This window comes from Babylonia areolata, chromosome 10 (genome assembly GCF_041734735.1).
Source record: "Babylonia areolata isolate BAREFJ2019XMU chromosome 10, ASM4173473v1, whole genome shotgun sequence".
Classification (NCBI taxonomy): Eukaryota; Metazoa; Mollusca; class Gastropoda; order Neogastropoda; family Buccinidae; genus Babylonia; species Babylonia areolata.
Genome location: NC_134885.1, coordinates 1,776,288 through 1,791,673, shown reverse-complemented (window position 1 = coordinate 1,791,673; position 15,386 = coordinate 1,776,288). Strand labels below are relative to the sequence as shown.

The 15,386-nt window shown below is 47.6% G+C and overlaps 1 protein-coding gene across 8 annotated transcripts in view; it reads left to right on the top strand.

Annotated features, from left to right (window-relative positions):
• LOC143286698 (uncharacterized) overlaps window positions 1-15,386 on the top strand; it is a 251,817-nt gene that overhangs the window by 232,038 nt on the left and 4,393 nt on the right. For 7 of the 8 annotated variants that reach the window (XM_076594371.1, XM_076594369.1, XM_076594367.1 and 4 more), the window contains 8 exons: window positions 556-2,035; window positions 7,047-7,357; window positions 7,975-8,088; window positions 8,786-8,858; window positions 10,508-10,655; window positions 11,699-11,828; window positions 12,931-13,044; window positions 13,721-13,878. In XM_076594371.1, the coding sequence (XP_076450486.1) occupies window positions 556-2,035; window positions 7,047-7,357; window positions 7,975-8,088; window positions 8,786-8,858; window positions 10,508-10,655; window positions 11,699-11,828; window positions 12,931-13,044; window positions 13,721-13,878 (2,528 nt within the window). The remainder of the gene's footprint in view (window positions 1-555; window positions 2,036-7,046; window positions 7,358-7,974; window positions 8,089-8,785; window positions 8,859-10,507; window positions 10,656-11,698; window positions 11,829-12,930; window positions 13,045-13,720; window positions 13,879-15,386) is intronic. The other variant, XM_076594368.1, reaches the window with a different exon arrangement.

Here is a 15,386-nt window from a genome sequence, read left to right as displayed (position 1 = left end):
ATTTCTTTTGATGTATTACGTGAAGTGCTGTGAGCCTTTCTGTGAGGGAGCAGTGCTGTAAAAGAGCACTTCATTTTTGTTGTTGTTGTTGTTGTTGTTATAGTTGTTGTTTTTATTATTATTTTTGTTGTTCTTATTCTTGATATGTGTCTGTATGTGTCAGTATGTCCTGTATAAATGACAGACTTGTGTCTAGCAAAGTGACACATGCCTTCTATGCTGTGATGACTACTCCTTTGCAAACTTACGTATGCAAAAGTTTATTTTGTACTATGCTTTTACTATGCTATCCTGTCACTCACAAAACAGTTTTGATGGTGATTTGGTTGAGTGATTGATATTGACTGGCTGATTGGTTGAGTGATTGATATTGACTGGCTGATTGGTTGACTGATTGATATTGACTGGCTGATTGGTTGACTGATTGATATTGACTGGCTGATTGGTGTTGACTGATTGATATTGACTGGCTGATTGGTGTTGACTGATTGATATTGACTGGCTGATTGGTTGAGTGATTGATATTGACTGGCTGATTGGTTGACTGATTGACAGCACCGGTACACCCGCCAGGACTCGACGTCGTCCCACAGCAGCAGCTCTGGTCGCCATGACGGCTCCGACTCCCACTCCTCTGTCAACGGGGACGTGCACATGCGGGGCAGTCACTCCTCGCAGTCCACCCAGAGCGACGGACTGCCCTTCACCCCGCTGCCCCGCAGCATCGCACGGCGCGACTCCTTCGAGATGCCGCAGCGCACCATCATCGACTCACCACGCCCCCAGAGGTCAAGGTCGCTTCATAAAACAGCCTCCGAGTCGAGCATGACGGGGCGGCACAGCGGGGGCAGCATCCCCGCCCACGTGGGGTTCGGCGGGGGGGATCCCTATGCCTTCCACCACCACGGGAGTTTCGACAGTCGGCAGCAGCCGCAGTCCGGGCTGGGAGACCAGCACTCCCGGCAGGGCAGCGTAGGGGACAGCCCCTCACGTCAGCCGGCCTACGGTGACACCCCGGCGGTCAGAAAGACTTCCTTGCAGGAGACAGCCAGCCAGCCCTCTCCCTTCCCCCCCGAGGGTTTCCCGGCGTCCCTGGTGTACGTGCGACCCGACAACTACCACCAGGAAGTCCCGGGGTCGGCCGTGTCGCGCATGGAGCGGGTGTACAGCCCCGACCTTCGCTCCAGCCGGGAGGAGTGCCTGGCCTTTTCCCAGGACATCGCCGGTCAGCAGGGCAGCGCGTCTCCCCTGCCCGGGGCACACAAGTCCAAGCCGCGGGCCTTCCCCCGCACCAACCCCACCTGCATCCGCCGCGAGGGCCAGACGGGTTTCAAGCGTGACGGGAGCAACACGGGGTACGACGTGCCCTACCCGCAGGACTCCTCCTTCTTCACCAGCACCACCGGCATCCAGTCCTCGCAGTCCTACTCCTCAGACACCGCCGAGAGCTACGGGGGCAGCAGTAGCTACTACCGCCATGAGCGGTCGGACAGCGACACGTCGCACTCCTCACGAGGCGTCATGAGCTACCACCGGCCTGAGCGCACGCCCTCCGACACCCAGATCATGTACTCCCGCATGCGGGAGCTGTCGGACAGCCAGTCGTCGCACGGGTCCACACGCAACATGTCGGACGCCCACTCCTCGCACGGCTCCCTGCGCAACCTCCAGGACAGCACGGTGTCGGTTCAGGACTCTGTCTCCTCCAAGAGCTCCAAGAGCGGGGGCAGCGGGGAGAGCGGGGGCCCCGGGGGGGGCACGGTGGTGGGGGGGTCGGAGCATGACTTGACACGGGTGGACAGCCACCTGTCCCAGCCGCCCCCTCCCCTCCACGCCGACGTCAACGTCAGCGTCAGCAGCTGTGGGGGGCTGGATGAGGAGCCGGACTACGCCAACATCCCACGGCCCGGCACGGTGATCCACCCGGGGCTGCCGGCTAACGGGTTCCAGGCGGTGTTCTCCCTGGACACCAGCGGCTCCCCCATCCTGGGCAAGGATGACGTGCAGCTCAGGACCAAGTACCCCGACTATGACAGTGAGTGCCCCCATCATCATGGTTGTAATGATGATGATGATGATGATCTTCTTGATGTTGACATGTACTGTGACAGATGCATAATACCTTGGTTTGTTAGACGGTGCACACTGGCCAGGTACCTCACTCTGATATTAGTCATGATAATGATAATACTAATACTAATAACGATACTTATAATAAAAGAATAAGAAAAATGATGATAGTAATAATGAGAATAGTGATATAATGACAATAATGTGTGTAATGATTCAATTTATTTAGTGTCTTTACTTGTAATACATGCTCAGTTGTGCTGTACCGTGCAAACATAGACCCCTAAGACATGCATTTCAACACTAAAATGACAGTTTCCATACATACGCAGACATCAAACACAAGCCAAAATTTGTGTATGCACACATACAGAAACATCACACACAACATAACACACAAAATATGTATATCAAACACCACAATACATAACTGATGAAATCTCATATCACAATACTCAACAGTAATATCACAACGCTTAAAAGCATATCATGATACTTCAAAGTCATTGTGAATTGTCTTTCTTATCGATTGTTTCCAGGGTAAACATTGTTCATGTTTAACTTCATCATGCACTCTTATGATAATGATTACTGCATTTTGTGAATACTCAGGGCTTGGGGGAGAAAAAAAACAAAACAAAAAAACCAAGATAAATTTTCAGTCAGAAAATGTGTTGTAATACTGAAAGACTAGTACATTTTAATAGGTTTTTATTTTTTATTTTTTATTTTTATTTTTTTTATATATATAGAAATTCTGCTTATTATTTGCTATGGAAACAATACAACACAATAGAACACAATGCAGTGGAATGGTAAGCAATGCAAAGGGCTAGAACTTGAAATGTTTTTTCTTGTTTTTTATGAGTTACCCTTCCATAGCAATCTTTGTCTGCCTGTTAAGTTGGGTTTGTTTTTCTTTTTTTTTCTCAAAGTGAAGAAATTTATCATTGTTGATCGTTACCAGCTGATCACACTTTATATTGTCTGTCTGTACATGTCATTGGACTCTGTACATGTCTCTGTCTGTACATGTCATTGGACTCTGTACATGTCTCTGTCTGTACATGTCATTGGACTCTGTACATGTCTCTGTCTGTACATGTCATTGGACTCTGTACATGTCTCTGTCTGTACATGTCATTGGACTCTGTACATGTCTCTGTCTGTACATGTCATTGGACTCTGTACATGTCTCTGTCTGTACATGTCATTGGACTCTGTACATGTCTCTGTCTGTACATGTCATTGGACTCTGTACATGTCTCTGTCTGTACATGTCATTGGACTCTGTACATGTCTCTGTCTGTACATGACATTGGACTCTGTACATGTCTCTGTCTGTACATGTCATTGGACTCTGTATATGTCTGTCTGTACATGTCATTGGACTCTGTACATGTCTCTGTCTGTACATGTCACTGTCTGTACATGTCACTGGATGCTGTCTGTACATGTCATTGGACGCTGTCTGTGCACGTCATTGCACGCTGTCTGTACATGTCATTGGACGCTGTCTGTACATGTCTCTGTCTGTACATGTCATTGGACGCTGTCTGTACATGTCTCTGTCTGTACATGTCATTGGACGCTGTCTGTACATGTCATTGGACGCTGTCTGTACATGTCACTGGACGCTGTCTGTACATATCATTGGACGCTGTCTGTACATGCCACTGGACGCTGTCTGTACATGTCTCTGTCTGTACATGTCATTGGACGCTGTCTGTACATGTCTCTGTCTGTACATGTCATTGGACGCTGTCTGTACATGTCACTGGACGCTGTCTGTACATGTCATTGGACGCTGTCTGTACATGTCACTGGACGCTGTCTGTACATGTCATTGGACGCTGTCTGTACATGTCTCTGTCTGTACATGTCATTGGACGCTGTCTGTACATGTCTCTGTCTGTACATGTCTCTGTCTGTACATGTCACTGGATGCTGTCTGTACATGTCATTGGACGCTGTCTGTACATGTCTCTGTCTGTACATGTCATTGGACGCTGTCTGTACATGTCTCTGTCTGTACATGTGATTGGACGCTGTCTGTACATGTCACTGGACGCTGTCTGTACATGTCTCTGTCTGTACATGTGATTGGACGCTGTCTGTACATGTCACTGGACGCTGTCTGTACATGTCACTGGATGCTGTCTGTACACGTCATTGGACGCTGTCTGTACATGTCACTGGACGCTGTCTACATGTCACTGGACGCTGTCTGTACATGTCATTGGACGCTGTCTGTACATGTCATTGGACGCTGTCTGTACATGTCATTGGACGCTGTACATGTCACTGGACGCTGTCTGTACATGTCACTGGACGCTGTCTGTACATGTCACTGGATGCTGTACATGTCACTGGACGCTGTCTGTACATGTCACTGGATGCTGTACATGTCACTGGACGCTGTCTGTACATGTCACTGGACACTGTACATGTCATTGGACGCTGTCTGTACATGTCTCTGTCTGTACATGTCTCTGTGCATGTCATTGGACGCTGTCTGTACATGTCATTGGATGCTGTCTGTACATGTCACTGGACGCTGTCTGTACATGTCTCTGTCTGTACATGTCTCTGTCTGTACATGTCACTGGATGCTGTCTCTACATGTCATTGGACGCTGTCTGTACATGTCTCTGTCTGTACATGTCATTGGACGCTGTCTCTACACGTCTTTGGATGCTACCAAGTTTCCTCAGTGAATGGCATGCCGTGATCTGAGTGTGTGAAGAAAACTTGCTGTGTTTGTGTGTGGGAAGGTATAGGTGACAGTGACTGTGACTGTGTTCCTTCATTTAGCCATGAACAGCACTGCTCAGGTCCATATCTGGACCTTTTTTTATCTTGGCTTTCCGGTCCACGCTTTACCCTCAGCTCTTTATCTCTGGCTGCACTGTTAAAAAAAAAATGGAGAAGGAAGAGGAGGGTGGAGGACAGTGAAGGAAGTCAGGGGAGGTGTTCCTGCACAGCCAAGCCATGAAGAGTGATTGGTGTGTGGCTGGGAGGTGTTCCTGCACAGCCAAGCCATGAAGAGTGATTGGTGTGTGGCTAGGCAGGAGTACTGGAGCTGGCTGATTATGTATGCAGTGGCCTCACCAACATGATGTAGTGTGCAGTCCCTGTGATGAGTCATATCCTTCGCCGGCCTTGTCTCTGTTATATTATTGTTTTTTCTTCTTCGTCGTCTTGGGATGAGAGCTTGTGACAGTGTGTCTTAGAAGGGTGGGCATTCAGCTTTTGGTGGCTGTTTCATTGGTGACGCTTTGCTGTGGACCTTTGCCCAGCGGTTTGGAACCATGAGAAGTAAGGAAGGTTTTGATCGGTGACGACAGTTCTATGAGCACAGTCTATCTTTTCCCAGTGTGTGTGTATTCTCTTTGTCAGTGTGTATGGTTTAAGAAAATAATGGTTTTGTTGGCGATGAAAATTACGCCTGCTGCACTGCGTTGGAATTCCATTGGCTGTGTGACATGTCAGGGACATTGTGATAACGGTTTGGGTGGGGTGATGGTTTGAAGGGGGGTCGCCCTGCCTCCTTTGCAATGATGAATGATAGGGGTGGGCATGGGGACCTTTTTTTTTCTTCTTTTTATTTTATTTCAATTGCAAGGATGTTCACCTTGTTGTCTTCACTGTTGCTTGTTGTTGATTGACAAACAACCTTGGATGACTTGTCATTATTGGTATATGTTTCACAAACAACACAGGGTGGGTTTTTTCCACCAGTATAATCATGGATATTGGTATATGTTTCACAAACAACCCAGGGTGGGTTTTTTCCACCAGTATAATCATGGATATTGCTATATGTTTCACAAACAACACAGGGTGGGTTTTTTCCACCAGTATAATCATGGATAGTGGTATATGTTTCACAAACAACCCAGGGTGGGTTTTTTCCACCAGTATAATCATGGATATTGGTATATGTTTCACAAACAACACAGGGTGGGTTTTTTCCACCAGTATAATGATGGCAGTGATTATGACAGTGGTGATGATAATGCTATTGGCAGTAAAAGTATAGTCATCTTGTTGTTTAGTAATGATAACATGGTGGTTGATAATCACGGTGATAACTGGTTGTCGCAGTTTTACCAGACATCACTTGTTCCGGTGTGCTGTTAATTCCAGTAGTTATCATAATTACTGTCATTTTCATTATTCATCCAATGTGTGTCATCGCTGGTATATTTGGAATCATTATCTCATCTTGAACTGTTGGACTTTGAGAGATATCAGAACTGGGGGGCCTGTACTGCTATCAGCACAGCAGTTCTATTTATGATCATCAGTCACTGTTGTCAGCTTTGGGCACAGTGTTTCCATTTCAGGGTGTAGAGGAGGGACATTCAGAGTGGCAGGCCTCCCCATTTCAAGTCAACTTAAATAAACCCTGTGAAACCGGAGTATGGCTGCCTGTAGGAGGGGTAAAGTTGGTCAAACAACTAAGAGCCCACACACACGGACACAGACACACAGACACAGACACACAGATTCTCACTCACACACACACACACACACACACACACACACACACACACCATATATAATGATATATATATATATGAGTGAACATCAGAGCTGCAGCATTGGCATTATCTCCTGTGATGTAAAATTGCACTGGCCATTAGTGCTGCAGCCTTGGGGGGCTAGTTGGCCTTTGGGAACCATCCCGACACTGACTGTCCTAAAAACCCTCTTGGCCGAGAGAGTGGGGATGTAACTTGGGCAAGACACTCTCCACTATAATCAAATTCTAGCCCAGAGAGTCAGGACAGCAGTTACCTCCTCTGCTGTTGGGATGGTCATAGTCGGACACGACTGACTATCATTCATGCAATGACAGTGATCTCTCCCCAGTGGTACCAGACCAGAGCTTTGAGGACTCAGTACTGAATACCTGTTGTGTTAAAACGACATCACTTTACACTTGATGACGGTGGTGTGTCTGTCCCCAGTGGTACCAGACCAGAGCTTCGAGGACTCCGACACCAGCAGCATGCTGTCCACCAGCTCCCCAAGGGGCACCACCCAGTCCTCCCCCATCCCCATCCCCCCTGCGGGGGAGACGCACCACGCCTCCCTGCGCCGCAAGAAAGGGGGGCCCGGGGGGGAGAAGGGGGAGGCGGGTGGGGGCCCGGGGGCAGCGGTGGAGCGCAGCCAATCACTGCAGGCAGACATGACCCACCGACCCCTGTCCATGGTGGTGGCCTCCCCTTCCGACGCCAACATGTCCCTCAGCCCCTCCACCTCCTCCCTCAACAGACAGGTAGGGGGGGAGGGACTTGGGGGCATGGGGGGGGGGACTGGAGGGGGGAGGGACTTTGGGCGATAGGGGGGGGGACTGGAGGGGGGAGGGACTTTGAGGGATAGGGGGGGACTGGAGGGGAGAGGGGGTCTGGGTGGTTGGGTGGGGGGGGGGGGTGAGGAACTGGGAGGGGTGGAAGGGAACAGGGGGGTGGGATGGAGGGAGAGGGCCAGGGGGGTAGGGGACAGGGGGGGGGGTAGAAGTAGCAGAGGGGAAGGAATGTGGGGGAAGGGTGGAGAGGAAACTGGGGTGTGAGGGAGGGAGATGGGGAACTTTGAGGTTGGGGGAGGGAGGGAAACTAGGGGGTGGGGATGAGGGAAGCTGTGAAATGTGTGGTGGTGACTGTGTTTGTTGCAGATATCTGTTATGTGTGTGTGAGTGTGTGTGTGTGTGTGTCCATGTGTGTGTGTGTGTGTCCGTGCGTGAGTGTGTGTGTGTGTCCGTGTGTGTGTGTGTGTGTGTGTGAGGACTTTAGTGGGAGGGGCTGTGGATGGGGTTATTAGACTTCTGTAAACTGCAGGGCGGTGTGGGCCAGTCAGTCACTGATGTGCACTGTTCAGCGATTTCTTTGCTGGCAGAAGCTGCCCTCAGAGAGCGACATAGAGAGCTACGCACAGCAGCACCTGAACCGCCACAAGAAGGGCCTGTTCGGCAAGAAGGTGTCCCTCAACAACATGCTCACCTGGTCCAAGGTTCGAATCTTCTTTGTTTTGTTGTGGTTGTTGTTTTGTGTGTGGTTTTCCTGTTGTTTTTTCCTGACTTTCTCTCTCTCTCTCTCTGTCTCTCTCTCTCTCTCTCTATGTGTGTGTGTGTGTGTGTGTGTGTGTGTGTGTGTGTGTGTTCATTCTTTAGTTTAACATCTTTTCACTATGAGTGAAAAAAATGTGTGTGTGTGTGTGTGTGCAAAATGAACACATATACATGTGTATATGTGTTTCTGTGCCAGCATTCTCATAGGCATAGGAATGTACATGTTATTTTGAGAGGTGCAGTTTTTGTTTTGATAACTGCTGTGTGTTAATTATGTAACCAGCTTTTCTGTTAGCTTGTGCCTGTGATTGAACCTTGTCTGTGAAAAGAACCCCACTCTTCTGAAGTGTGTGTGCATGTCGGTTTGCTCATGAATATATATATAGAGAGAGAGATTCTGTTTCTTGTGCTGATGTATGTGTATGCAGTTCTGTTTGGTTATGAATATGTATATATTCTGTCCAGTTTGCTAATGTGTGTGTGCCTGTGTGTGTGTGTGCGCCTCTGTGTGTGTGGTGTGTGTGTGTGCCTCTGTGTGTGTGTGTGTGTGTGTGTGTGTGTGTGTGTGTGTGTGTGTTGTGTGTGTTGTGTGTGTGTGTGTTGTGTGTGTTGTGTGTGTGTGTGTGTGTGTGTGTGCAGGACTCCATCCAGAAGCCGATGATCCGAACAAACGACAAAAGCATCAAGAAAGAAGCCTGTGATATATTTAAGTGTATCCTTTCAGGCACCGCTGCACTGCATTTAACCTGTAATGGTGTGTGTGGAGTTTATGGCGTGGGTGGGGGAGGGGTTGTGGGGTGGGGGGGAGGGAAGGGCAGGATTGGCAGGGAGCACAGTGATGGAGACACACAGAGAGAGAGAGAGACAGAGAGAGACAGACAGAGAGAGAGAGACAGACAGAGAGAGAGGAGGGGAGGATTGGCAGGGAGCACAGTGAGGCAGACATTCACCAGTTGTTTTATGTTGTTCTTCCATGACACTGCCACCTTCAGTTTACTGATGACTCTGTCATGGTTGGTGCATTCTGGGTACGTTCACGTTTTCATGGCCCACAGAACGCTGACATGGAGGACAGGATTTTTAACGTAACATTCTTCATTTTCTGCTTTTCTGTACACACGAAGGGGGGTACAGGAACCGGCAGGCCTGCACACTATGTTGACCTGGGATGTCAGAAGAATCTCCACCCTCTACACGCTAGGTGTGCCAAAACTGGGTTTCAGATTTGGATCACTGGGGTTAGTCATCAGCACTGTTGCCGTTTGGCCACAACACCACGCTGAATGGACTGAACAGTCATAGCGTCTCTCACAGGAATGGTTGTGGGTCAAGGGAGGGAGGCACAGAGCAACATTAGTTAGAGTCATGTCTGGTCTGGGGATTTTTTTGTTTGTTTGTTTGTTTGTTGTTTTTTGTTTTTTTTTGCTTTAATAATTCATTTGAAATAACACTAATTCTTTATATTGTTCCATTGACTTTGAACTGTTCATAAAGGGTTTCATCATTTTTTAGAAGCCAAAAAATGGGGGTGGTGGGGCGGGGGGGGGGGGGGGGGGGGGGGGGGGGGCGGGTTGTTTTGTTTTTGTAAAATAGACTGTTGTTTTCGGTTTTTTTATGTTTTTTATTATTTAAAAGATTTTTTAAAATCTTTTTTGATTAACAGTGTAACATATTAGATACATATATATTTGTGTGTGTATGAGAGAGAGAGAGAGAGAGTAAAAGGGGGAGCAACCTGTGATTATATTGCTTTGGGCAGAAAACAGTGGGTGTCATTAAAAGAATCCACTGTAGTGGTCCAGGAGAGATGTAGCAGGCATGTAGCTTTGGGCAGAAAACAGTGGGTGTCATTAAAAGAATCCACTGTAGTGGTCCAGGGGAGATGTAGCAGGCATGAAGCTTTGGGGCAGAAAACAGTGGGTGTCATTAAAAGAATCCACTGTAATGGTCCAGGGAGGTTGTAGCAGGCATGAAGCTTTGGGGCAGAAAACAGTGGGTGTCATTAAAAGAATCCACTGTAATGGTCCAGGGGAGATGTAGCAGGCATGAAGCTTTGGGGCAGAAAACAGTGGGTGTCATTAAAAGAATCCACTGTAGTGGTCCAGGGGAGATGTAGCAGGCATGAAGCTTTGGGCAGAAAACAGTGGGTGTCATTAAAAGAATCCACTGTAATGGTCCAGGAGAGATGTAGCAGGCATGTAGCTTTGGGGCAGAAAACAGTGGGTGTCATTAAAAGAATCCACTGTAATGGTCCAGGGGAGATGTAGCAGGCATGTAGCTTTGGGGCAGAACAAGGGAAGGAAAAAGCCATGGGTACAGGGAAGGAGACAGCGTGATGGTAACCTTAACAGGGCCCCCCAGTGATCCAGCTGTACATGGGGGACCGTCAGGGGAAGCAAGCGCCGCTGAGCGTGGCTCTGGAGATCATCACCAAGGGCTGGTCCACCATCAACCTGAGGGACGAGATCTACATCCAGCTCACTCGCCAGACCACCAACAACAAGAACGAGTGAGAGATAGTCCTTTTTTTTCTTCTTCTTCTTTCTTTCTTTATTTTATTTTATTTTTTTGCTGCCCCCTCGTCCACACTGTTTTCAGTGGCATTGCACCCCATGCAGAGTCCACCCATTTGTTGACTCACCTGGGGTTGTCTGTTGGAAGTCCTTAGAAAACTTTGGATGTTTAGGTCAGCAGGAGGCCACACACCAGAGGACTGCTGCTGAGTCAGTTCAGTGCTGCCTGTTCTGATTCAACATAGAGAGAGAGAGAGAGAGAGAGAGAGCCTGAGGGCCTTTGTCAGTGTTGTTCAGCTTTTTGTGAGCTCAATGCACTGTTAGAATCTGCCAGAGTCCTACATATTGTATGTGGATTTTTTTAGGTTGCCTTTTTGCAATTATGGATGCCAGAAGTCAAGATGTTTTTAAGTATGTTAAAATTTCAGAAATAGTGGAAGCTAGAATTTATTTATTTATTTTTTTAAATTCTGCACTTTAAAAGGAAAAAATCCAGAATTTAGGAGGAAAGCGAAGTCTGTGCACAAAGAAAACTAATTTCCGCCCCCACGCCCCAAAAAAGAAGAATCTGAAAAATGGAACATTATTGGAGATCCTGCTACTATGACATGAAAGAAAGGACTGAAGCCTTTATACTCCGGGAAGTTGTTGTTGTTGTCAGTATTATCAAGGTTACTATAACGATCATCATGATGATTATGATGGTGAAGATGATGACGATGATGGTGATGGTATTGTTGATGATGATAACGCTGATGACAGCGTGGATGATAACAATGAAGATGGTGATGATGGTGATAATGCTGATGATAACGCTGATGATGACAATAAAAATGATAGTGATGATGATAATGGTGATGGTGATAATGATGACGTTGATGATGCTGATGATGATAACGCTGAAAATGATGACTCTCACAATGATGACTGTGATGATAAGGATGATGATGATGATGGTGATGATGATGATGGTGATAATGATGATGATGATGATGATGATGATGACGGTGATGATGATGATGACGGTGTGTGACAACAGGAAGAGCCTGCAGAGGGGCTGGGAGCTGCTGGCCATGTGCATGCACTTCTTCCCCCCCTCCACCCGCTTCCACTCCTACCTGGAGGGCTACATCACCAAGCACCTGGACCACTCCATGGACATGCCCAACGTCAGTCACTTCCGCTTGTACTGTTGGTGTATTGTCATGATGCTGTTGTATAACAGTGGATACTTGTATGGCGCCTTATCCCAACGTCAGTCCCTTCCACTTGTACTGTTGTTGTATTGTCATGATGCTGTTGTATAACAGTGGATACTTGTATGGCGCCTTATCCCAACGTCAGTCCCTTCCACTTGTACTGTTGTTGTATTGTCATGATGCTGTTGTATAACAGTGGATACTTGTATGGCGCCTTATCCCAACGTCAGTCACCTGCACTCATGTCGTGTCATGGTTATAATGTGTAACAGTGGATACTTCTGTAGCACTTTATACCACCTCTCATGTAGTTTTATGATAATGATACTATTGTGTAACAGTTCATATACTTATGTAGCACTTTATTCCACCTTTCATGTCGTGTCATGATAATGATACTATTGTATAACAATATAGATGCTTCCATAGCACTTTATCCTACCACTCATATCATGATAATGATACTATTGTATAACAATATAGATGCTTCTGTAGGACTATATACCACCTTTCATGTCGTGTCATGATAATGATACTATTGTAAAACAATATAGATGCTTCTGTAGGACTATATACCACCTTTCATGTTGTGTCATGATAATGATACTATTGTATAACAATATAGATGCTTCCATAGCACTTTATCCTACCACTCATATCATGATAATGATACTATTGTAAAACAATATAGATGCTTCTGTAGGACTATATACCACCTTTCATGTCGTGTCATGATAATGATACTATTGTAAAACAATGGTGTTGTATCGTGATTATGCTGTTGTATAACAGTGGATACTGTATAACACTTTACCCCACAACAGGTGTCATATCGTAATGATACTGTTATATTTCAGTGGATACTTCAGTAGCACTTTATCCCACCACTCGTATCATGCCATGATTATACTGTTGTACACCCCCGAAAACGGAGTATGGCTGCCTACATGGTGGTGTAAAAACGGTCATACATGTAAAATCCCACTCTGTGTACATGCAAGTGAACGTTGGAGCTGCAGGCCTCGAAGGAAGAAGAAGAAGAAGAATGGAAACGAATGCTGTGTGTGTGCAGGTACCGGTCAGCCACTTTGCCACTCACTGTAACCAGCGGCTGGAGCGCATCATGCAGACAGGGGCCAAGAAGGGGGTTCGACGCCCAGCCCTGGAGGAGGTGGAACAGGCCATGGTGGGTGACCCTGTTTGCTTGGCTTGGCTCGTTTGTTTGGGTCCTTCCCCCCCCGAACATGTGTGGTCATTTTTATTTCAGTTTGTGGGATGAAATCAAACTGTACATTAACTGATTTTTATTCTGCGCTTTTTAATCTCTTTCGTTTTTCGGGGGGTCTGCTCATGAGGGACTGTAAGAACAGCAGAGTTAGAGTTGTCTTGCACTGTACATGTAGTTATAGTTGGACAACAGCAGATTGAGACTTGTCTTGCACTGTACATGTAGTTATAGTTGGACAACAGTGACAACAGCAGAGTGAGAGTTGTCTTGCACTGTACATGTAGTTATAGTTGGACAACAGCAGAGTTAGAGTTGTCTTGCACTGTACATGTAGTTATAGTTGGACAACAGCAGAGTTAGAGTTGTCTTGCACTGTACATGTAGTTATAGTTGGACAACAGCAGAGTTAGAGTTGTCTTGCACTGTACATGTAGTTATAGTTGGACAACAGCAGAGTTAGAGTTGTCTTGCACTGTACATGTAGTTATAGTTGGACAACAGCAGTGAGAGTTGTCTTACACTGTAAATGTAGTTATAGTTCCAGAAATCCATATTCCACCCCTCCATGTTGCAGAAATCCATATTCCACCCCTCCATGTTGCAGAAATCCATATTCCACCCCTCCATGTTGCAGAAATCCATATTCCACCCCTCCATGTTCGGAAGCAGCCTGGAGGACGTGATGCTGCTGCAGAAGGATCGGTTTGCTGAGCGCCAGTTGCCATGGATACAGACGACGCTGTCGGAGGAGGTGTTGAGGATGGGGGGCACACTGACGGAGGGAATCTTCAGGTGAGGGGTCAGGGAGGAGGATGGGGGGCACACTGACGGAGGGAATCTTGAGGTGAGGGGTCAGGGGGGAGGTGTTGAGGATGGGGGGCACACTGACCGAGGGAATCTTCAGGTGAGGGGTCAGGGGGGAGGTGTTGAGGATGGGGGGCACACTGACCGAGGGAATCTTCAGGTGAGGGGTCAGGGGGGAGGTGTTGAGGATGGGGGGCACACTGACGGAGGGAATCTTCAGGTGAGGGGTCAGGGGGGAGGTGTTGAGGATGGGGGGCACACTGACCGAGGGAATCTTCAGGTGAGGGGTCAGGGAGGAGGTGTTGAGGATGGGGGGCACACTGACCGAGGGAATCTTGAGGTGAGGGGTCAGGGGGGAGGTGTTGAGGATGGGGGGCACACTGACCGAGGGAATCTTCAGGTGAGGGGTCAGGGGGGAGATGTTGAGGATGGGGGGCACACTGACCGAGGGAATCTTCAGGTGAGGGGTCAGGGAGGAGGATGGGGGGCACACTGACGGAGGGAATCTTCAGGTGAGGGGTGTGGGGGGAGGTGTTGAGGATGGGGGGCACACTGACGGAGGGAATCTTCAGGTGAGGGGTGTGGGGGGAGGTGTTGAGGATGGGGGGCACACTGATGGAGGGAATCTTCAGGTGAGGGGTGTGGGGCCGGGCCTGTCAGTCCTTTGCCTTCCTTGTCACTTTCCCTTCACTGTATTTTGATTCTCAAGGCCTGACTAAGCGCGTTGGGTTACGCTGCTGGTCAGGCATCTGCTTGGCAGATGTGGTGTAGCGTATATGGATTTGTCCGAACACAGTGATGCCTCCTTGAGCTACTGAAACTGAAACTGAAACTGTATTTTGATGAATTTACTCTTTTTTTTCTATGTTAAAGTTTTACGTGAAACTCGGGTAGGCTCTCAAGTGCAGTGGGTTTATGCACAGTACAGGCGTCTGCTTCCTATTTCATTTTCTGTATATGTATTTATATATATTTTTTTCTTAAACAGCAGATGTGTTGTTGACACCTCCGTTTCAGTTTCAGTTTCTCAAGGAGACGTCAGTGTGTTCTGACAAATCCATACACGCTACAGCACATCTGGTCGGATGCCTGACAGCAGCATAACCCGATTCGTTTAGTCAGGTCTTTAGTGTGTGCATATATATTTGTGAACCTGTCACAGTGGATTTCTTGTACAAAATTTTGCCAGAGGAAAACTCTTTAGTTGCCGTGGGTTCTTGGTCGATGTGCCAAGTGTGTGCTGCACACAGGACCTCAGTTTATCGTCTAATCTGAAGGACCAGACGCTCAGTTTGATTTTCCAGTCAAACATGGGATAAAGGGCAAGAGTGGGATTCGAACCCACACCCTCTTGGGTTCTGTATTGGCAGATGAGTGTCTTAACCATTCAACCACCACAGCTCCTTGAAACTGAAAGAGAGACTGTCTCTGCCAGGTGACAGGTGAGCGTCTTAAGCATTCTGGCACCATAGTTGAGAGCTGGATTGTAAAAAAAA